The 23,126-nt window shown below is 41.9% G+C and overlaps 1 protein-coding gene across 2 annotated transcripts in view; it reads left to right on the plus strand.

The window, feature by feature from the left end:
- The window catches only part of NR4A3 (nuclear receptor subfamily 4 group A member 3), a 41,782-nt gene extending 18,979 nt beyond the window's left edge, over positions 1 to 22,803 (plus strand). For both annotated transcript variants that reach the window (XM_081512290.1, XM_081512280.1), the window contains 3 exons: positions 3,638 to 3,837; positions 6,469 to 6,647; positions 19,538 to 22,803. In XM_081512290.1, the coding sequence (XP_081368416.1) occupies positions 3,638 to 3,837; positions 6,469 to 6,647; positions 19,538 to 19,785 (627 nt within the window). In that variant the 3' untranslated portion in view covers positions 19,786 to 22,803. The remainder of the gene's footprint in view (positions 1 to 3,637; positions 3,838 to 6,468; positions 6,648 to 19,537) is intronic.
- The last annotated feature ends 323 nt before the right edge of the window (positions 22,804 to 23,126 follow it).

Consider the following 23,126-nt stretch of genomic DNA (forward strand, 5'->3'; position numbering starts at 1 on the left):
AATCCACTTTGGTTCCAGAATTCTGGAACGTGAACTGGAATCACTGCAGGTGAAGCCGAGAGAATCTGGCTGGAGTCTGGCACACAGGGCCTGCTGGCTTTCCTTCTTGCTGGACTCCATCAGAGAAAACTGCATACACAGGCAGCCACTGCATCTCCCTGTGTTCAGGACGCATGAAATGTGAGCCCAGCAGGGGCGGAGGCCTGCAGAGGACCCTGGGTGAAAGCTAAGTGCTCTGGAAGCTTCTGAGCAAATATTGGAAGCAGGGAGATTATTGAGTTGTGAGCCCTGCTTTCAGGGACAACAGTGCAGGAGGGAACTGTTAGGTCCCATTCCTTGACGTTCTTTAGTCTCTTTCTCTCCATTTAACACCCTACTTTGAAACAATAAGGCTGAATTAGTATCTAATTCTAGGCAATATCATCATACCTGATGTGATTAGCAACATTTAGAATCATTGAATGCAAGAGCCATCATGTGGAACATTCACTGGGATAGATGATGGTCTGGGCTGTAAAAGAATAGAAATCATACAGTGTCTGCCATCAAACCCACCCTGGAATTAAACTAGAAATCAATAACAGAAAGACAACTGAATACAAGAGCCAAAGGAGTCTTAGAGATTGGCTAGTCTAGTCACTTCCTACTTCAGAGGCAGAAACAGACCCAGAGAAGTTAAGTGCCTGATCTAGGGCTTCACAGCAAGTCAATGTCAAAGCCTGGAGGAGGGACCCGAGATTTGCTGTCTGATCCAACATTCTTTCCTCAACTCTCAGTTATCTGAGAGTTTCAATTGTAGTGCTATCAGTTTTCTAAACGTGGTGCTGCCTTGAATTTCATGCTGCCTGTGGGGAGCATTTGGAATCAGATTCATGTAAGAGGAGAAAGTTTAAAAATAAAATCTTTTTCCCCCCACTTTCCTCCAGTTAATAGTACATGTGCTGAAAGAAGGTGACGGGGAGTGGCCATGACACCAGATCATGCTGTCATCCTTGAATATCCATGGAAAGGAGAGAGGACTGCTTCCTTCTACCCTACTTTCCTCGCATTCCAACTGGGAACATCCAGGGCTTCATATTAATAGAATCCTGGCCCTCGGCAGATTATTGGGAACAGAGGAGCCAGGACTTTGAACTGGACCTGATATTATGGGGTCCTAGAAAGTCAGGCTGAAAATTAGAAACTTTCTAGTTGAACCTCATCCCTCATTTTATAATATGGGAGCTGAGGGACAGTGGTAATTCTAAATATCAAAATCATTATCGGTATCATTACTGTCTTCATGTGTTAAATATGTTCTATGTGCCGGGCTTTCCGTATATGTTATCACATTTAATCACTACAACAAAATGTTGAGGAAGATGGTACCACCATTGTACAGAGGAGAAAACTGAGGCTCAGAAAAGCTAAGTAATTTACCCTAGATAACTATAGTAGCAGAGCTACATTATTTCACAAATTAGGGGCCTAGGCAAATCTAGGATTGAATTAACTGGGCTCCTTGTCTGATGTTCCTTTTGTTATTTCATGACGCCTTTTGGGAAAACACAGTGGGATGAGGGGAGACCCAATTCAGACAAGGGCCTTATTTCTTCAGACCTGTGTAATTGTACAGTGAGCACCTGTCTGCTCATTGGCTTTTTGTCCTCCATCCAGGTTAGAGCATTGTGGCAAACCTAGGTACTCCCCTGACTGTTCTTTCATTGAACAATATTCAACAATGGTTTGTTATTGTTATTGTTTAGTCACTGGGAGTCAATTCTGTGCCAATCACTGTGTTGACAAAATATGAGACCAAATGAATATATACATGGAGAGGAAAATACTTTTTTTTTAAATGCCACCTTTATTACAGAGTAAATTCTCATATACACATATACTCTAGTCTTCCATTGATCAAAGCAAAATACTTTTAAAAACTACTCTACAGGCCACCAGCTAGTAATATCAGAACTGTTAATAGCCAGAAGGTGTAGGACTGGAAACCACAGAGGCATGTTTAAGTCTTGGCTGTACCACTGTTGGTTATGTAACTTGGGAAAGTCTGTTAGCCTGTCTGAGCCTCTTTGAGTCTCAGTTTCCTCATCTGTAAAATAAGGGTTAAAATCCATGTCCCTGGAAGATCAACTGAGAAAGGAGACACAAAAGCACCATCAGCTGTGTTTCTGTGAAGGCAATGATGCACATTTACATGAAGGTTTTTGTTTATCTCTTAAGTCTCTGTTGCTGGTTGTCCCTGGATTATTACCTTGCTGTAGCAATCTTTCTACCTGAAGCAGGAAAGATTTTCCTCCAATGATTCAAGCAAAACGCTGACGCCACCAGCATAGCTAAAAGCTGGGTAGAGACTTTAATTCTGCCTGTACCTTCCTTCTCCTGGAGCCCTCTAGGTCAGTGTTGTCCAACAGAACATGTTCTACAGCACATGGTGGCTATTGAGCACTTGAAATATGGCTGGTGTGATGGAGGATTTTCACTTATTTAAGTAGCCACAAGTCCTAGTCTGATGGCACCCTACTGCCTGGGCCATGCCAAGGACACATTCCTCCCCCACCCCTTCCTTTTTTGTTTTATCTCTCAGAAATTCATCTACAGTAAGCACTCATCTTCTCGTATTTGTTAATTCCAAGATTCTCGAACTTCACTGTGCATGAGAATTCATCTGGAGATCTTGATAAAACAGTTTCTTGTAGGTCTGGGGCAGAGCTGGAGATTTTTGCTTCTAACACATTCCCAGGTGTTGCTGATGCTGCTGGTCCAAGGACCACAGTTTGAGAACCAGGGGTTAATTAAGCATCTTGTTTGGAGACAGCTATGCCTTAGGGACTCTGTGGATCCTAGAGGCTCACAAAGACAACCCTCTAGGGTAATGACTCTCAACACTGGCAGCCCTCTGGAATCACCTGGGGAGCTTTTAAAAATTCCTGATGACCAGTCCCCATCCCAGACCAGTTAAATTAGAATCTCTGTGGATATGACCCAGACATGAGTGTTTTTTAAAGCTCCCCAGATGATTGCAGTCAGGACTGAAAACCAGTGCACTCATAGAACTTAAGCAAATTTCATTGCCTATTAAGTGGTAACAGAATCCACTCTATTTATGTCACAAGGCTATAGTGGGAATCTGATGAGACTATGAATGCAAAAAGGTTTTATAATCTGTAGGACCCAAGAGTAAGGATTTAGGCGTTGACGATCTTTTTTTTTTTTTTTTTTTTGAGTGCGAACTGTTTTATTAGAAGGTGCTGGAAATTGGGGGGATGAGAAATAAGACTTGTAAGAGAAGCAAGCAATAAAATGTGCAGCATCACATAAAACACCGTGTGGGCGGCTGACACTTGGTCCCAAAGGAAGACTCTAAGAGACAGTGTAGAACCTGCATTGAACTGTAGTTTCCCCACCCAAGGGGTACACAGCTTGGTTATTTACCCACCAACCCACTGACTGATGTTCTCCAGGAAGGATGCTAATTTCTAGCACTTTCTGCTGTCAACCACAGTAAGAGTGGGCTCTGGTGGTCAAAGAAAGCCCTCCTGAAAAGAGAAGGCATTGACAATCTTGGAAGAGCCAATTAGCAAATGATGCTGTCAGCCCTGTTGGACTGAGATAACGCTGCTCTCTGTGGTTTGCATTCTAGTACTGTCCCACTGAGCAGGCTGCTGCAGGCACGGATGCTGAGCATGTACAACAGTTCTACAACCTTCTAACAGCCTCCATTGATGTATCCAGAAGCTGGGCAGAAAAGATTCCCGGATTTACTGATCTCCCCAAAGAAGATCAGACATTACTTATAGAATCAGCCTTTTTGGAGCTGTTTGTTCTCAGACTTTCCATCAGGTAATTACTATTCCCTTATCTTCCTTTAGTCCACTCCTTCCTTTGAAGAAGTTTGAAAACTGCTGGATTTTTAACTAAGTCTGTGGTGAAAAGTTTGCTCAAGAAGGACATATGTAATATGACCAGGCATTAAAAAGACTGAGCAGTGGATCCAACACTGGGCTGGTAGCCAGGTCTCCTGGGTTCTAGTCTCAGTTTTAACAGACTTGTTGTAAGACCCTAAGCAGGTCACTTGCTTCACCAGAAATTTAGTTTCCTTCTTCATAAGATGAGAAGGTTGGATTTGGCAATTGATGGGCTTCCCTGGTAGCTCAGCTGGTAAAGAATCAGCCTGCGCGGCGGAAGACCTGGGTTTGATCCCTGGGTTAGGAAGGTTTCCTCGGGGATGTATAGCAACCCACTCCAGTATTCTTGCCTTGAGAATCTCCAGGGACAGAAGAGCTTAGCAGGCTAGTCTATGGGATCGCAGAGTCGGACACGACTGAGCGACTAAGCATGACACACAGCAAAGCCTCTTGCAGCACCATCATTCTGTGATTCCAGGAAGATTCTCATGGTGCATAAGGTATTTCCTGGGAGCAAGTGTTTTCAACATTGCATTTACCTCCCAGGTAGTGTTACTTTCTGATACACCAGAGGGGGCGCTAAAGAGTTCCCACAGCTTTGCAGCCTCAGGTATTTACTCCAAGAGAATAGCTTCTGGATCAATAGATTTGGTTCACCTTACTGCACTCAGTGACATCAAACACAGAGAGAAACTGATTTTTCGAAAAGCTAGAACCTGGAATCTAAGCTTCTGCCATAAAGTTCACATGTAGCATTTTAAATTCTTTCTTCCTTGCCTCCTTTCAGTTATATATTTATAGGAGATGGTACCAACATTTTACCAATATTATAGGAAAAACCATCACTTTTCCCCCCTCTTTCTCTTCCCTGCTTCCCACTCCCCGGTTTTACACCATGTTACCAAAAACTCTCATTTAAGATGCAAATTCCCACGCCTCATTCCCAGCTGTTTTGGTTTGGATCTACGTTGAAGCAAATCTAGAAATCTGCATTTTTTTTTTAATGTATTTATTAATTTTTTAAAATGAAACAAAGATGAATATTTTTAATGATGAAATGTACAATTCACAAAGAAGATAGACATCATAAACCATTAGACACCTAACAACAAAGGAACAAATATACATAAAGCAAAAATCAGAAGAAATATGAGGGAAAAGAAAAAATATATATAATCATAGTGTGACATATTAACTTAGAAATCTGCATTTTTAAGTCATATTCTAGCAATTCTGATGCCACTGGTCTGAGGTCCAGGTTTTAAACCCTGAGATTGAATCATTCTGTCCTGTGCATGCAAGCCTCTGGGGAGGGATCTGTGGGAGAGACTGAAATGGAGTTACAACCAGACTGCCAGTAATTAGCATAATTACAGCCAATCCTGCATGTGCAGGAACCAAGCTGAATCAGCAATATGACTACTATCTATTAGGCAGGCAGCAAAGGATTAAGTCAGTGATCAGCTCCATGAGGGCAAACACCATGTAGGCCCTATTCATCAGGTTTTCTCCAGTGTCCAGCTAAGGAATGGCACTGGTTTTGTGCTCAAGAAATACTTAGTGAGTGAATGAATGAATGAAGTTATTTCTCTAAAAAACACAGTTAAAAAGACGTTAACATGTTACTGCAATGGGCCAAGAGAAAGAAATATGTGGGAAGAGATTTGAAAATTAAAGGAGAGTTAAGATTAAGTTAAGGTCCACCTAAAATTCAGAATTAGTTACACCTAACACTGGTTGGGCTCCTCTTGTATTCAGGCGCTGTGCATAGACTTTCAAATTCTTTATTTTATTTAATTCCCACAACATTCTTTGGAGGTAGCAATTAGAATTCCTGTTTTATAGATAAGGATAAGGAAACGCAGAAAGATTAAAGGAGTGCCCAAGGCTCCACAGAGAAGTGGTGCTAACTAGAAGTTCCAGGGTGCCTTTCATGAGAAAAGAATGGGATCACTGCAGACATACTATAAACTATTGGGATGGATTGAGAAATAGCCCTCTACAGCCCTGCTGCTAAAAGTGGAGAATGTAGTACAAAACAAGGACTCTTTTTACTTTAGACCATTATTCAGTTTGTGATTGATTTCTGGCGCTTGAGAGGACTTGGTGTTTTTAGAGTCTGCACGATGGAATTGTAGTGTCTAACCTCGGGCCTTATCAGTTTTCGACATTTAAGAAAATGAAAGAGAAGTCCTGGCGAAGGAGCACTGAAGGGAACAGTCTCATGTTCATGGCACAGACAGACAGGGCACTGGGCTTCACTTCCACCATCCATCCCAGGGCAAGCCAGAAACTGCTTCTAACCAAAAGAGAGCAGATGCCCTACTCCGAGCATCTCCAGGGCTGAGGCTTACCAGGGAAGTCAGCAGACCACTAGCAGTGGTTGTTTATCCCAGGGTTGTTCATTGAGGGTGTCTGGGCGGGTTTTGCAGCACCATGCTGGGTTTTGAAGGCTGCCCAAAGCTGTGTGGGTACCGGTGCATTATGATGTTATCCCACTGGACAGATTGAACAGACCTATTTTTGCGTCTCTATCCTCACCCTCCCTGACGACTTTCTCTCGTAGGTCAAACACTGCTGAAGATAAGTTTGTGTTCTGCAATGGACTTGTCCTGCATCGACTTCAGTGCCTTCGTGGATTTGGGGAGTGGCTCGACTCCATTAAAGACTTTTCCTTAAGTTTGCAGAGCCTGAACCTTGATATCCAAGCCTTAGCCTGCCTGTCAGCACTGAGCATGATCACAGGTAAGCACCACCCTGACATGACGTGAAGGGACTGTGTCTCCCCTTCTCTCTTTTCCTGGCTTATGTTTGATTCTGGCTTTGGCTGTCACACACACACAGGAAATTAGGAAAATGATTGCCCCACTTTGCTGAAATCCACTGATTTCCACTTGCTTAGACGCTAAGTCGTGTCTGACTCTTTGTAACCCCATGGACTGTAGCCCACCAGGCTCCTCTGTTAATAGGCTTTCCCAGGCTAGAATACTGGAGTGGATTGCCATGTCTCTCTCCAGGGGATCCTCCCAACCTAGGGATCAAACCCACGCCTCCTGTATTGGCAGGTGGATTCTTTACTACTGAACCACCAGGGAAATCCCTCACTAGGTTTAACCTAGTTTAAAACAGGAGACACACAGCTGCAACTTATTGTCATGAACTTCCAGGAAAGAGGATTCCCAGTGGGTTTGGTTATTGTCAGTAAAGCCAGTTATATGAAAATCTAAATTTCCACAGGGTCGCTGTGGGCAGTTGGATTCACTGCTTCAGGGTTATTTTTACAGGAGCTTTTGAAGTAAGATTACTTTAACCAGACTGGTCCTGTGGGGCAGAGGGGTGGGTCTTTGCTTCTCCCCAGTCCTTGGCTAGTAACCCAATGTAAAGCAAAGAACTACATAACATAAAACACACATTTGTTTATTTACAGCTTTATTTAGCAGCTTTAATTGGCAGAGGACTGAGGAAAATGGGTATTCATATACAGCAAAAATGGTTCAACTCAACCACTTTAAGGGTTTAAACCAGAAGCTTAGAACATATTCAGCTTCTCTGCTATGCCTTTCTCCCTCTAGATGTCTCTTCCTGTCTATCTTTTGGGAGGTAAACGATTCCAAGGCAGAATGACAAAGAAAAACAAAGGCATAGTGGATAAGAAAGGGAACACCATCACCCTGTAGCTGCTTGAGGCCCCAGCTCCCCTCTGCCCCTTCACACTTTCAGAGTTTCCTGTTCAATCTCATCCTTGTTCAAACTGGGGCCTGGTGAGGTAGTGACAGTAGATGGAGGCTCCAGAAGAGGCTAGCGAGAGTGGGTTTCACCTCCCATCCTTTTCATCAGACTCAAGTACAGGCTAGGTCATTGGACTGAGGATTAAGTTTTGGATTCTTGACAAGCTCTTGGCTGTGGAAAACATGTTTTTTAGGCAGGTGATGCGTTTCACAGAGGGCCAAATGCATCCTGGGGCACACATGGGCCCTTCCTTCTGATGCATCAGAAATATGCGTTGTTTACACAAACCTCCTCGGGACATCTCCTGTTAGCTAAAGTGAGATGTGTCTGAGTACATTAAGAGACTAAGCTGGTTCATCATCTAATGGTTTACATGAAGGCCAGGAAGAGTAAAGGTGTGTGCAACGGGAGGAATAGGACACCAGTGTGTTCCCTCAGTATTCCAAGTGGAAATTGATTCCTCCTGGTCTTTGGTCCTGAATGAGAAGTCTGCCTGCCAAAGGCTTCCAAGGAAACCATTGACAAAACAAAAAGAAACAGTCTTCAAAAGTATGGATTTGATTAAGGGGTCTTTCAAATGGCACACATAAGGGAGCACCTGAAGAAAATACACACATTGAAGGCACAAACGTTTCACTCCAGCAGGACTGGAATGAACCTGGTTCAAAGGCTAGCTTTCAACTGAAGCTCTCCAGTTAAGTTTTAAAATCATTCAGCTCTTCCTAGGACAGTTAAACCTTCAAAACTAGAAAGTATGAAATTTAGTTAATTTAGAAAAACAGACACAAAAACCAGAGCCAGCTAACCTTTGCTTTCAGTAAATAAAGCCAACACATTGCACATCTCTATGGAAATGGGTTTTGAGTCTAGTTCATTGACAAGTATTCCCTGATCTAGGCACTCTGCTTCAATTCAGTGGGTTTTCAGGGATGGTAACACATATCCCTGGAAGAGATAGAGCGTGCAAAAGAATCCATGTGATACAAGAGGCTGAGTGTCAAGGTGGGGATGTGAGAGTGGGTACAAGGTGCTGAGACACCCATGGTGGGGGATGGTCATCTCAAAAGAGGTAGTGTAAAAGAATCTAAAAAAGAGTGAATACATGTATACGTATAACAGAATCATCTTACCGTACACTTAAAACTAACACAACATTACAAATCAACTATACTCCATTAAAAAAAAATTTTTTTAAGATGTAAATATATCCGAACCAGAAAAAACAAAGAGGCAGCATGAGCTGGTCTTTGATAAAAACATAGGATGTCTCCAGGCTAAAATGAAAGGAGTGAGAATTTTAGGCATAAATATAAATTTGCTAAAGGCATTGAAAATGTGGCTGTCATACATTTCAGGTCTAAAACCCAGAGTGATGGGAAGTGAGACAGGTGTGATAGGTTAGGGTGAGGCACGGCATGGAGAACCTTTCACACTTGGATGAGAAGGTTGGGGTTTATCTTGAGAGCAGTGGGGATCCACAGAGAGGAGCATCATGGCCAGGCTTGCATTTTAGAAAGGTCTACCCTGACAGCTGGTTTTGAGCACAGATTTTAGCAGGAAAGAGACTAAGAGGGAAAAAGCCAGTCCAGGTATGAAAGTTTGGTTTAAGAGGAGGTCCTGAGGCTGACATCTTTTTTTGTTTTACCCTTTAAGTAGAAATTAATAGACAACAATGAGGTCACAGCATGTGTGTGCAAGGCAATCCCAACCTGGAGAGACTGGCAGTTCAGGGCGGAGAATACAGACTAGGAATTAGAAGGTGGTGCTAGTCCCATCTCTGCCTGCAGTTTGCTGTGTGTGCGGCAGTTACAGATGCTTTGCTGCAGCAGCTGTTTAGTCAGTAAGTTGTGTCCAACTCTTTGTGACCCCATGGACTGTAACCCGCCCGGCTTCTCTTTGCATGGGATTTCCCAGGCAAGAATACTGGAGTGGGTTGCAATTTCCTTCTCCAGGGGATCTTCCCAACCCAGGGATCGAACTTGCGTCTCCTGCATTGCAGGCAGATCCTTTGCTGCTGAGCCACCTATAGCTGCTCAGCCTCTGCCCATTTATGTGGAGACTTGCTCAGGGAGGAAGCAGGTTCGCATGGCAGAAATTGCAAGGATTTTGGAGACCACCACCCCAGGTTTGAATCTGGGATCACGTATTTAATAAGTGCATGCTACTGAGAAATGCATTTCTCTGAACTGTTTCCCCATCTGTAAAATGGGGATAATAATATCTATTCCCTCTGGTGGCAGCAAGGATGACAGATAACTAGCTTTGTGATATAGCCAAACTGGTTTCAGAACAGGTGCCCTCTCCATTTATCCTCCATCCTGCAGGGATGGTGACAGGGACTCCCTCAAATCAGGCACATGCCTGCCCTTTCCACAAACCCTAGCAGTCCAAAATCAAACTCGGTGGCATGAGGAAACAGGTGGTAGCCTTAGAAGGCAGTGTGTTTGGTGAATGTCTCCTAGGAAGCTGGAGAGAGGCTTGAAGAAAGACAATGATATTAAAGAAATTCGGCTGCACTTACCAGGCACTGACAAAGGGCCCAGTCCTTGATGGGATGTTTCCAGATCCTGCTGTCAGTCCCACAGCCTGTGCAGAGCTGGTTGTTATAGGTGCTGTAGTTATAATACACAAGAAAAACAAGGCCTCTTCTCTCATTTCTGGATCTCTCAGAACTCTTTCTGTGATTTGCTGATTGGGAGGGGGATTGAAATGTGTGAGAACTTCAGGAAATGGCAGAAAAGGCAGTGCCTGAGCTCCAGCAGTGCACATTGTCATGGATATTAATTTTCATTTGAACGTGTGCTCCCCTGAAATCTTGACCTCTGAGAAAGCTCCATTGATCATAAAAGGTGATTGTGGAGTATCAGTTGGACTATTGGCAGGAGAAAATTTGTCCCCAAATTGTCTGCTCCAAACCACAGAGAACTCATCAAGAGGAAATGGGGTTTTAGACATTTAACCAGTCTTGCTTCCAGGAAAGTTATTAAGAATCTGTACCACATTGGTAATTTGTACAAACATGACATTTTTTCCTAATTCTTTTTTTTTTTCTTCCTCCATTTCTGTCTCTGTGCCCTGATAAAAAAAACTAGGTGGTGAGGTGGGGCAGGAAATGGTTTTTTTCAGATCACTCTCCTTTTGCACAGTAAAAGGAAGTTCCCCACAGTTGTGGTTGTCACATGTTTTTAGGTCCTCACTTTATCTACCCTAACCACTCCTATATTCCTGGCATAGGAGTAATGGAAACACTTTGCTTCTGATAGAATACCGATGAGGTGATATCTAGTTGCAGTGAATTATGTGTAATAAATAAGAAGCACCCCCAAATCAAAAGTTAGTATGGAATTACCATTTTATAAGTATTGTTCACTAAATAAATATTGAGGCCCTACTATATGTGGGGCATGGTGACAGTCCCTAGGGATGCAAAGATGAACCATGTGTGAATTCTGCTGTCAGAATTCACAGCAGAAAAGTGTATGGTCTACTAGGAAGTCATATGTGTTGATGTAGTGAACTCAGTGTATGGTAGTGAGTGCTCAGGTCCTTAAAAGGGATAGATTCAGGGCAGGTAAGTTCAGATTACTGCTAGCACTTTGGAGTAAAGGAAAATGGAGGTACTGGTCACGCATGGCTTCCCAAGGAGATGGCATCGAGAAATGAGACCATTTAGAGGAAGGACATTCCGCTATGCAGTGGAGGAAACTACATAACAGGGGCATGGCAGTGGAACTCTTCACATTCTGGGGAAAAGCAAGGAGCTGGAGTTGCATTATGTATTTTTTTTATTTTTTCCTTTTCTTAAAGATTTTATTGGAGCATAGTTGATTTACAATGTTGTGTTAGTTTCAGGTGTACAGCAAAGTGAATCAGTTATGCATATACATATATCCACTGTTTTTCAGATTCTCTTCCCATATAGGCCATTATGCTATACAGTAGGTCTTTTAAATCCTATATTTAATCTCAGTAGAAAGAACAGAAAAACTAAAAGAGTGCAAGCTACTACACTTGATGATGCTGTGTCTTAGAATGAGCATGAAAAAGAAGACATGATTCCACTGTGGGCCAAGGACTCCCTGCTTCTGATGGTGAGAGCTGAGAGCGTGTCCTGTACTTTGGGAAAATTTAAAGAATTTTCAGGGAAAAATATTGAATCTATGTAATATTTATCTTATGGCTTATGATTATGACCTAACCGCAGAGTAAAATACATTTCCCATAGAGTAAAAGGGGCTTCCCTGGTAGCTCAGCTGGTAAAGAATCCACCTGCAATGCAAGAGACCTGGATTCAATTTCTGGATCAGGAAGATCCCCTGGAAAAGGAATAGGCTACCCACTCCAGGATTTGTGGGCTTCCCTGGTGGCTCAGATGGTAAAGAATCCACCTGCAATGCAAGATACCTGGGTTCAATTCCTGGGTTGGGAAGATCCCTTGGAGGAGGGCATGGCAACCCACTCCATTATTCTTGCCTGGAGAATCCCCATGGACAGAGGAGCCTGGCAGGCTACAGTCCATGGGGTCGCAAAGAGTCGGACGCAACTGAGTGACTAAGCACAGCACATAGAGTAAAAAGGGAAGTAAGATTGGAAAGGCAGTTTTAGACCAGATAGTAGAGGGAATCTTGAGTGCCCAAATGCCAGTTTGCAAGACACTACATTAAATCAATGTTCCCCATGGCTTTCATTCCCTACTCATGTCTTCCATCAGGTAGAAAAATACTCTTTTCTTTTCTTTCTATTAGTCTTTCTCTTTTGTCTTATGGGAATGTGAACTCTGAGATTGAGGACGGGGCAGAAAGCAGTGAAACAGTGACATGGCACAACCCGGTAGGTGGCTGATCCTGCCACACCCTCCAGCACCTGTCTTCTCAGAGCTCCCCTGTTCACTCAAAATGGTTACCTGGTTACTCTGTTTTTCTGTCACATATAGCCATCAGCTACATTGCAAGGAAAACTAAATGTAAAACTTGGCAGGGCCATATTTTTTTTAAAAAAATTGGTAGTGGAGAAGGGATGTCATGGGATTTGGAGATTGGAGGACTGGATTCAAGTCTTCACCATGCTTACTTCCTAACTGTGCAATTTTGGGCAAGTTCCTTACCCTCTCTGAATCTCAGTTTTCTCCTTTTTCACAGGGATAATGATGTATACGTGTAGGTTTCTTATAAAGATTGAATGACCTAGTGTGTACTTTACAGAAAAAATAATTAGACAAATCTTTATTATTATTACCCTAAATGGCACAAGTTTTACTTCCAAGAAGAGCTGGCAGTTCTAGAATCCATAAGTCACTTCAATCGTGTTTGGCTCTTTGTGACGCTATGGCCTGTAGCCAGCCAGGCTCCTCTGTCCATGGGTTTTTCCAGGCAAGAATACTGTAGTGGGTTGCCATTTCCTACTCCAGGGGATCTTCCCGACCCAGGAATCGAACCCACATCTCTCATGTCTCCTGCATTGGCAGGTGGATTCTTGACCAGTAGCACCACTTTTGAAGCCCCCCAAAATGTTGGTGCTTCCCTACAGTTATTTGTATACATCACATTAAGCAATTTCTTTGTGTCTTTCTTTTCCAGCTAGACTCAGGATTTCTTAAGGGAAGGGAGAGGTTTATTCATCTTTATAATTACTTTAGCATTGAAAAGTGTCTGGCATAAGGTAAATATTGCTTGAATGAATGGGTTAATTGTGAATAGCAGAAAGTGTCCCAAATTAGGAAAATCTGTGTTATTTATTTTTAGTCCACCACTTTGTTATTAGAAGATAGTCAGAATTCCTGAGAACTACCTTATTTTAATTCAGAGTGACTCTATATTTGTTGAACATCTGCTATGTGCCAGGCATAAAATCCCTTATCCTTAAAGAATCTGTGGTCTCGTTGGGGAGACAGACACCTGCTCTAATAAATCAAAGACAGCCTGAAATGCACCATTACAGCCTGAGCACAGGTTGCTGACCGACTTGTGGTTTCCTGATCAGTGTGAGCTCAGCGTCTATGGGACTGCCCGTCAGGAAAGGATGTTATGGCATGAGAAGTAGCAGTGAGATGACTTCCCAGAGAAAGAAGTAGAACTCCGAGCAGGAAGTCCTATTTGTTAGTGGGTGTCTGAGTTACACACACATCTCTCCCCAGGTGCTCTCTTCTCCTTCCCCTTTGGTTGGACCTATATTATTGTTGTAACTGAGTTGGCCTATGCCAAGACCTGCTCAAAGCCAAAAAAAGTTACTTTTCCTTATTGAGGCTGCTAATGGTACCATCGCTCCTTTCCTTACCCCCTGATTCTTGCCATGAGGAAGAGGATTTGGCATTTTTTCTGTGGGCCTAAGAGGCAGAACTGTAAACTGTAGGAAGGCAAAATTTAGCTCAAGATAAGGAAAGCTTCCTAAAAGACAAAACTATTTGAAATTGGAATAAGCAGCCATGGGGAGTGAGTTCTTGCCTTGAGGAGTGAGATTTACAGAGATTGAATGAACGCTAGTTGTATACTGTATCAAACATCTTATGGGGACTGGGATTGACCGTAACAGCTTCTCCAGCTTTCACATGCATGCAAATTACCAGACATCTTGTTAAACTGCAGATAATAACCATACAATAGTGAGAAAGTGAGCAACAGTCCATGGGGTTTATATTTAATGGAAGCGACAGGCACTAGTCACAAAAATAATCTGATTTCAACCTGTTATATTCTTCAAAGGAAAAAAAATAGAGAAAATGCCATAGAAGAACAAGATCTAGATTGGGAGTAAAAAGGGAAGCTTCCTTGAAGAAATATTTGGTCTGCAATCTACAGGTGAATAGATGTTAACTAGGTGAAGAGGCAAGAACAAGAGCACAGGAGCACAAAGCTAAATAGCTTCATTTTTTCACTCAATCTCTCTCTGTTTCCTATCTTCTCCTTCCCTCCCTCCCGTCCCTTCTTCTCCCCACTGCCTGCCTCCCTGCCTTCCTCTCTCTCCTAGCAGAGATGTCTACTGCATGGCTAGCTAGAATGCACAGGAATCCAGCAGTGTCTTTAGACACTAACACGAGGCAGGTTAGGAGTACAATCTGTTGTTGCTCTGCTTTGTTCACTGTTCACTGTTCTAACCCCAGTGGCTATAACACTGCTTGGCACAGAAAGTGAAAGTTGCTCAGTGGTGTCCAACTCTTTGTGACCCCATGGACTGTAGCCTACCAGCCTCCTCTGTCTGTGGGATTCTCCAGGCAAGAATACTGGAGTGGGTTGCCATTCCCTTCTCAAGGGGATTTTCCTGACTCAGGGATCAAACCCAGGTCTGCCACATTGTAGGCAGATTCTTTACTGTCTGAGCCACCAGGGAAGTTGTTGCTCTGCTTTGTATACTATTCTAACCCCAGTGGCTGGCACAGAACAGATACTCAAATATTTGTTGAAAGAAGCAATTAGTCAATTAGCTAATTAGATACACAGAAATTAGGAGGGAGTTACAGGGAGGCTGAGTTCATTTCAGGAAGAGAAAGGACATTCTAACAGTGTTCAAGGCAACCAGGTATAATAGAAATATCTCTGGACTTGGCATGAAAGAAATTAGCCACTTGTTAATTTTGACCGTGGCAAATCATTTAACTCTCTGTGCCTTAACCTTCTTATTCATTGAATAAAGATTATCTTTGTCCTGCCTAGTTCATAGAATTATGGTGAGGGTGCAATAAAATAAGTTTTTAAAATGTACTATAAAGTACTATTAAATATATTTTTATTATCAGGGTGTAAAAGTGAACTCCCAGTTTGGCTGGTGTCAGGCACTCTCTTTGTGGTATCTTGTAGTGGAGACTCTTGTCTTAGAAGAGAGTTTGAACTAAATGACTCAAATTCTTTCCAATTCATGTATTCTGTGGTTATGACACATAAATCCATATGTGTGGGCATGCATGCTCATTCCGATTCTTTGCAGCCCTAAGGACTGGAGCCTGCCAGGCTCCTCTGTCCATGGAATTCTCCAGGCAAGAATACTAGAGTGGGTTGCCATTTCCTCCTCCAAGGGATTTACCGACCTAGGGATCGAACCCGCATCTCTGGCATCTCCTGCTTTGGCAGGCTGATTCTTTACAGAATCTGTATTTTAAAGTGTTGAATATATGAAGCTGAGTTAAAATACATATTGGATAAAAATGATGTAGATCAAAATGCAAGAAATACTGAGAAGCTTGCTTTATTTAATGGTGGACAAAGATCTTAAACTGAAATCCGTATATAGGAAGGAGGAAAATCCAAATGTCTTATTTCCTCTAGATTTATGAACTCTCTGTATATTAGCTCTGCAGCCATGTTTACCATGTTGCAAGAAGAAAGGGAGTTTCCCTTAAACTAAAATGTCAGCAATTGGGGTTTTAAGGAATTTCAGATTATTGGGAAGGTCTCAGACACTTAGTGACTCCCTAGTGATTTGAAAATCTTGCTGACTGCTGGCAGTAGTTTGCCTGGAGACTGAATTTTATCTCAACCCTTTTGAAAGAGTGAAGAAGCCACAAATCCAGTAGCTGTTCAACACAACAAAGAAGGTGCCTCTGGCTTCTAACAGGAGTGTCTCTGAATTCCTCAAGGAATTCCAGGCCCAGGGTTGATCCAGCTGGCAGGAGGTATCGATCTCCACTTGAATTCACTGAATAAATAATGGTTGCCATAGTTATCTAGCAGTCACAACTGGTTGGAGAGCAGGGAAAACTCTGAGGCACCTTCTGTGAGTTTGGCCATGAGAAAGTCTGGTTACAGGGTTCCGTAATCAACCCCCTCCTGAAATCCAGCCCACACATTGCTCAGTTTCTTTCTTCTGATAATGAATATAGGATCCTGAATATAGTGCAAGACATGAGGCACGGAAGGGAAGGGAAAGCTTAAATCAATAGATTGGTATTTTATTCTGGGAAAAGCATCTCTCCCTGCATTATGAACCTAATTTGATATATCTCAGAATTTAATAGAATTTACTATCTGCAGGATGACTGTTTGATCATGTTACAGCAACGAAAAGGTTTCACAAAGGACCAAATCCCAGTTTGTTCTATTTTAACATTATTTGTTATACCAATACCATTAACCTGGATATTTTAAAAGAAAAGAGTGATCTGACAGTCTCATAAATATTTTCACTTTTCTGTTTCCATTCTTCTCTGTGTGTGTTCAGTTGCTCAGTCGTGTCTGACTCTTTGCAACCCCATGGACTGTAGCCCACCAGGCTCCTCTGTCCATAGAATTTTCCAGGCAAGAATACTGGAGTGGGTTGCCACTTCCTACTCCAATCACCCATCTCTAGATATCAGAATAATTTTTGCATAGATGGTAGCACAGCTTAGATACCATTTTGTATTCCATTCTTTATTTAATGTAATAGTATATATTTCGCCATGTTGCTTCACAGCCTTCATGTCCTTTTTGATGTCTACAGAATCTTCCCTTATGAGGACATACTGTTTTTTACTCAACACTTTCCCTATTTTTCTTCACTTTATCCTTTTCTGTTTTTTTTTTAATTGGAGTATAATTGCTTTACAGTGTTGTATTAGTTTCTGCCGTATAATAAAGTGAATCAGGCATATGTATACATATATCCCTTCCCTCTTGGACCTCCCTTCTTCACCCACATCCCATCCCTCTAATTCATCACAGAGCACCGAGCTGAACTCTCCACTCTATACAGTAGCTTCCTACTAGCTATCCATTTTATATATGGTAATGTATTTATGGAGAAGGAAATGGCAACCCGCTCCAGTGTTCTTGCCTGGAGAATCCCAGGGACGGAGGAGCCTGGTGGGGTGCCGTCTATGGGGTCGCACAGAGTCGGACACGACTGAAGCGACTTAGAAGCAGCAGCAATGTATTTATGTCAAACCTAATCTCCCAGTACATCCCACCGTCCCCTTCCCCATCCTCCACATCCACACGCCAGTTCTCTACATCTGCATTTCTATTCCTGCCCTGCAAATAAGTTCATCTATGCAATTTTTCTAGATTCTAGGTGATGCCACCCCAAGTGTCTTCATGCATACAGTCTTATTCTTCTGTTCAACATTTTCTTCAGATAAATTCCCAAGAGTGGGATTACTTGGTCAGAGACTATGAACATTTTATAACTTTTCAAATTTGCTGCCAAGTTTGCAGCCAGATTTTTTGTTCTTGAAGTAGACAATAGGCAGCACTAGTGGTAAAGAATCTGCCTGCCATGCAAGAGACCTGGGTTTGATCGCTCGGTTAGAAAGATCCAGGAAGATCCTCTGGAAAAGGGGATGGCTACCCACTTCAGTGTTCTTGCCTGGAGAATTCCATGGACAGAGGGGCCTGGTGGGCTACAGTCCATGGGGTCACAAAGAGTCAGACACAACTGAATGACTAAGCACAGCACAGCATACTGAGAGAAAGAGGGCTTCCCAGGTGGCGCTAGTGCTAAAGAACCCGCCTGCCAACGCAGGAGATAAGAGATGTGAGTTTGATCCCTGGGTCAGGAAGATCCTCTGTAGTAGGAAATGGCAACCCACTCCAGTATTCTTGCCTGGAGAATTCCATGGACAAAGGAGCCTGGCGAGCTACAGTCCATAGGGTCTCAAAGAGTCAGACACGACTGAAGCGACTTAGCATGCACATCCTGAGAGATGAAAACTTTGACTGAGATAACAGGGGCCAACGTCTTCTTTCAGAAAAGAGGCTCTGAAATCTACACACTGAGGGAGAGCAACTTGATTGGCACTGGATGTCAGGCTCCTTTTTGTTCACAGGAGATGCAACATTGCTCTGGAGCCAGAGAACAGAGGCTGCCTCAGAAGACTGAGGCAAATCCCAGTTCTTAGCAGTTGTGTGACTTTGGTAAAACCATTTAACCATCTATACAAAATAAGAGATCATACTATTTAACATGGGGATAATTTTATATATTATTTTATAAAATATAAGATTACTGGTGTTCATGTCTTGCCACATTATGAAATGCTTGCATCACCTTCTCGGGTCTTCCTCTTCTTCTCGTTGACTTTTCCATCTCCACAGATGAGAAACATGTGCCAGATATAGGTCAACAGGAGTATGGGAGTGGGGAGGGAGGGGACAAAGAAAAGAAAATCTAGATTCTTCTCAATGCTGGTTAGCATGAAAACACAAGAATGCACTTTGTATCGGGGCAGCTTTTGCATTCACAAATGGAAAATTACAGCCCCCACTACCAAGTGAGTCTGTCAGGATGGCAACATTTTTTCATTTACCTGGATGTGTTTCTGTGTCACTCTGAAGAGAGTTGCTTCCTCATGGAGCTTTGTAAGACCTCAGTCAGATAATGTGTGCAAAATAGTAACCACCCTGTTATTCATTCACTGTGGCTCTGTGCTGGGAACTGTGTGCTTCATCTGTGTTATTTGCCTAAGCTGGTCTTCCTAGAAACTCTGAATTGGGTTTGATTATTATCTTCATTTTGTAAGGAAATCATGGCTCAGAAGTTAAGGGACTCTCGGGGACACCGAGTAAGTGATAGGACTGAGATTCAATCCCTAGTGCTGTTTGATACTGTGTGTGTGCATGCTAAGTCACTTCAGTGGTGTCCAACTCGTTGCGACCCCATGGACTATAACCCTCCAGATTCCTCTGTCCATGGGGATTCTCTAGGCAAGAATACTGGAGTGGGTTGCCATGCCCTCCTCCAGGGCATCTTCCCAACCCAGGGACCGAACCTGTGTCTCTTATGTCTCCTGCGTTGGCAGGCGGGTTCTCTACCACTCGCACCACCTGGGAAGCTGCATTTGATACTAAAGGCCATGAACTACCTCTAAGAGGGAGGGCACTATGACTGTAAAATGCCATCCCAACTGGCAGAACAGGACACAGGCCTCCATTAGGGATTCAGGGTTTTTTAAGATGTAACTGCCTCCTAAATTTTCCTATCCTTTTTCTATCCCTCTGCAGAACGACATGGGTTAAAAGAACCAAAGAGAGTGGAGGAGCTATGCAACAAGATCACAAGCAGCTTAAAAGAGCACCAGAGTAAGGGACAGGCTTTGGAGCCCACTGAACCCAAGGTCCTGCGTGCCCTGGTAGAGCTGCGGAAGATCTGCACCCTGGGCCTCCAGCGCATCTTCTACCTGAAGCTGGAAGACTTGGTGTCCCCACCTTCTATCATCGACAAGCTCTTCCTGGACACCCTGCCTTTCTGAGCAGGAGCAGCCTGAGCAGGGAGCTGCCTCATCTGCTAGCAGCCGCTTGCTAAGTAGCAGAGGGAGGGGGTCTGGACACCTACCATTTTCTGTCCTTCCTTAAGAGAGAAAGCAAGCTCCTGTCGAAAGGAAAGACTTTTTTTTTTTTTTTCCTGGCACTTTTCTTTACATCTGAAAGCCAGAAAACTTGCAGAGTATTGTGTTGGGGTTGTGTTTTATATTTAGGTTTTGGGGTTGGGGTGGGAGGGGGGTATAGTTCATGAGGGTTTTCTAAGAAATTGCTAACAAAGCACTTTTGGACAATGCTATCCCAGCAGGAAAAAAAAAAAAGGATAATATAACTTTTAAAACTCTTTTGGGGGAATACAATTATAGTTGGTTTGTATTTAAAAACAAGAACAGCCGAGGGTTGTTCACCAGGGTAGGATGTGGCTTGAGACTGATCCCTTTAGAATACACTTCTTGTATCAAGGGTATGTATGTGGTGCAAACAAAGCAGAAATTTCCTCTTCTTAGTTTATTTCTTCCTTTATTTTAACAAACAGTGAAAGGAGGATTACCTATACATCAGACATAGCAAAACAATAATGGCTGTTCGCTTCCATATACAAGTGCAATTTTTAAAGTGCTGTCTTACTAAGTCTTGTTTATTAACTCTCCTTTATTTTGTATGGAAATAAAAAGGAGGCAGTCATGTTAGCAAATGACACATACTAATTTCCCTAGCAGAGGCTCTGTCCACCTGCCCTGTAGAACCCTTCTGAGGTATGGTCCATCCAAGATTTTAGGCCATTCTTGATGGATCCAGACCCCTGCCCTAACTGTCCAACTGTCCTAAAGAGGGCTCAGATTATAAGACGGATTGCCACACAGCTTCTTTTTTATCATGTTTTGTAAATCCTGCCACAGTTCCCTAAACTTGCTTCAGTTATAGAAACTGACTGGCATTCATTCAGAAGCCCCAGGAGCATCATTCAATAAGTTTCAAGTATTTGAACCCTTGATGAGAACATGCAAATAAGTAGGAATGGATCATACAGGGTAAGCACCAGGGATAATAAGGTTTTTTAAAGTATATATAATTTAATTTTTGTTATTGGTTAATGAGACAATTTTGGAGAACAGGCAAGTCTTATTATAAAAAAAATAGTGTGAATGTAAGTACTAGAAAGAATTAGTGGGCTGCGTTTCAACATTCCGTGTTCGTACTCCCTTTTGTATGTTTATACTGTTAATGCCATATTATTATGAGATAATTTGTTGCATAGTGTCCTTATTTGTATAAACATTTGTATGCACGTTATATTGTAATAGCTTTGCCTGTATTTATTGCAAGACCACCAGCTCCTGGAAGCTGAGTTACAGAGTACTTAAATGGGGTGTTCACGGTGAATTTGGATACACCACTTAGAAATTAAATAAGCAAATATATATATAAATATAGCAGGTTACATATATATTTATAATGTGTCTTTTTATTAACCATTTGTAAAATAAATGTTACTTTCCATGCGGTTATTTTATGGTTCATTTGCAGTGACTTTTAAGGCAGTACTGTTTAGCACTTTGATATTAAAATTTTGCTTATGTTTTGCTAAATTCAAATAATGTTTGAAGATTTTTAGGTCTAAAAGTAACTTTATATTATATATACTCTGTATCAAGTCAAAATATCTTTGGCCATTTTGCTAAGAAACAAACTTTGAATGTCAAACTGATGTCATAGTAGTTTTTGTTAGCTTTAAATCATTTTTGCTTTAGTCTTTTTAAAGGAAACGTAACAAAACTATGCTGTTTATATTGTCATTAAATTATACAATCAAACAAATGCCAAATGATTGCCTAATTGCTGCAAAGGAGAGCCCAGATAGCAAATCATATATGTTTTCTTCAAGTGTCATTCTGATATGTGATCATGTATTATGTTTGTGTGAGCTTTTGTGAGAGATTATTTTTATATTAATATCAAGATGATAGGATCTGGAATGTTAGGATCTTGGAATGTTAGAAGGGGCCTGACTTGTCAGTTAGTCCACCCCTCCCTGAAATTCATAGAGAAGAGAACTGGGGCCCAGCAAAAGGCAGAGTTATGCAAGATCAAACAGCTGGTAACAAAATCAAGACTAGGACCTAATTCTTCTTTCCATGGTCTTTTTACTTAATTTACTGCATCTACAGGAAAACAGGCTTTTAAAAATAACCACTAATACTTACATTTTACCATGAGTAAAGTAGCACTTTTGCAGTAATTGTTTGAGTTCATATGCAGACATAATAGACGTTACTAAATATCAGGAAGCTAACATTTCATACAAGGTAGCTTCAGACCAAATTCAAGTTGAATTTGAATAAATTAGAAAGGTTGTGCATACATATAACCCTTTTGTGCACCGTTAGTCTTAGAATGTTAATCCTTGGTTTTTGTCATGTCTGTAAAGGAGAAGCAAAACAAAAAACCAGACCCTAGAGAAATGCTGTCACTTTTTATTTTTACACCCATTGGATTTAAGGAAAAAACTTTTTAGTCAATATTGATTGGTTGGAAGGAATGAAGAAGGTTTTTAGTTATAGGTCCAGACACTAGTGCTGAAAATAAAGATTATAGCCAGTGTTCTTCTGTCTTCCATAGTTACTACAACTATGAGAGCGCCCCCAAGCCCCCACCAAGTCATCTATCAATTCAGCTCTCTTTTTTTTTTGATCTTAATGTTGACATACAAGTTTATACAGAGTGGATGACCGAACTAGCTCAGAAGAGGACAGCAAAGAATTAAAGCAGGTGATCTCCCCTTGTGGGAGAGCTCTCTCAGTGCTAATATGCCTTCTGTGGGCAGAAATCAGGAATCCACCAGCTGTTAATGGAGAGTGCCTTGCTTCCATTTCAGACGGCAGAGTTTTCCAAAGTTTCTCTGCTCCTCTAACAGCATTGCTCTTTAGTGGGTGTTAACCTTGTGTTTGAAAGAAATGCTCTTGTACATTAACAATGTAAATTTAAATATTAAATTAAATTACATTTTATCACTGGCTACTGGTCTGTTGAATAAGCACGTTTCATTTAATGGTATTTTCTTAATCATTTATATAATGCTATTTGCTGTGAACTCTTAAAGTGAAGAAAGTGAAAGTGTTAGTAACTCAGTCATGTCCGACTCTTTGCAACCCCATGTGAACTCTTAAACATATCTCAAATGGATATTTTAAAGGCTTACTAGTGCTGAAAAATTAGTAGGCATTCTGAATCAGAAATATATTAAACTTCACTGATTGGGAAGAGGGACATTCCAAATTCAATAACTATCTATTGATTACTTCCTGCAAGCAAAGCACAATTGGGTGCTTTG

The sequence above is a fragment of the Giraffa tippelskirchi genome, chromosome 1, assembly GCF_054371585.1.
Source record: "Giraffa tippelskirchi isolate mGirTip1 chromosome 1, T2T-mGirTip1v1.2.pri, whole genome shotgun sequence".
Lineage (NCBI taxonomy): Eukaryota > Metazoa > Chordata > Mammalia > Artiodactyla > Giraffidae > Giraffa > Giraffa tippelskirchi.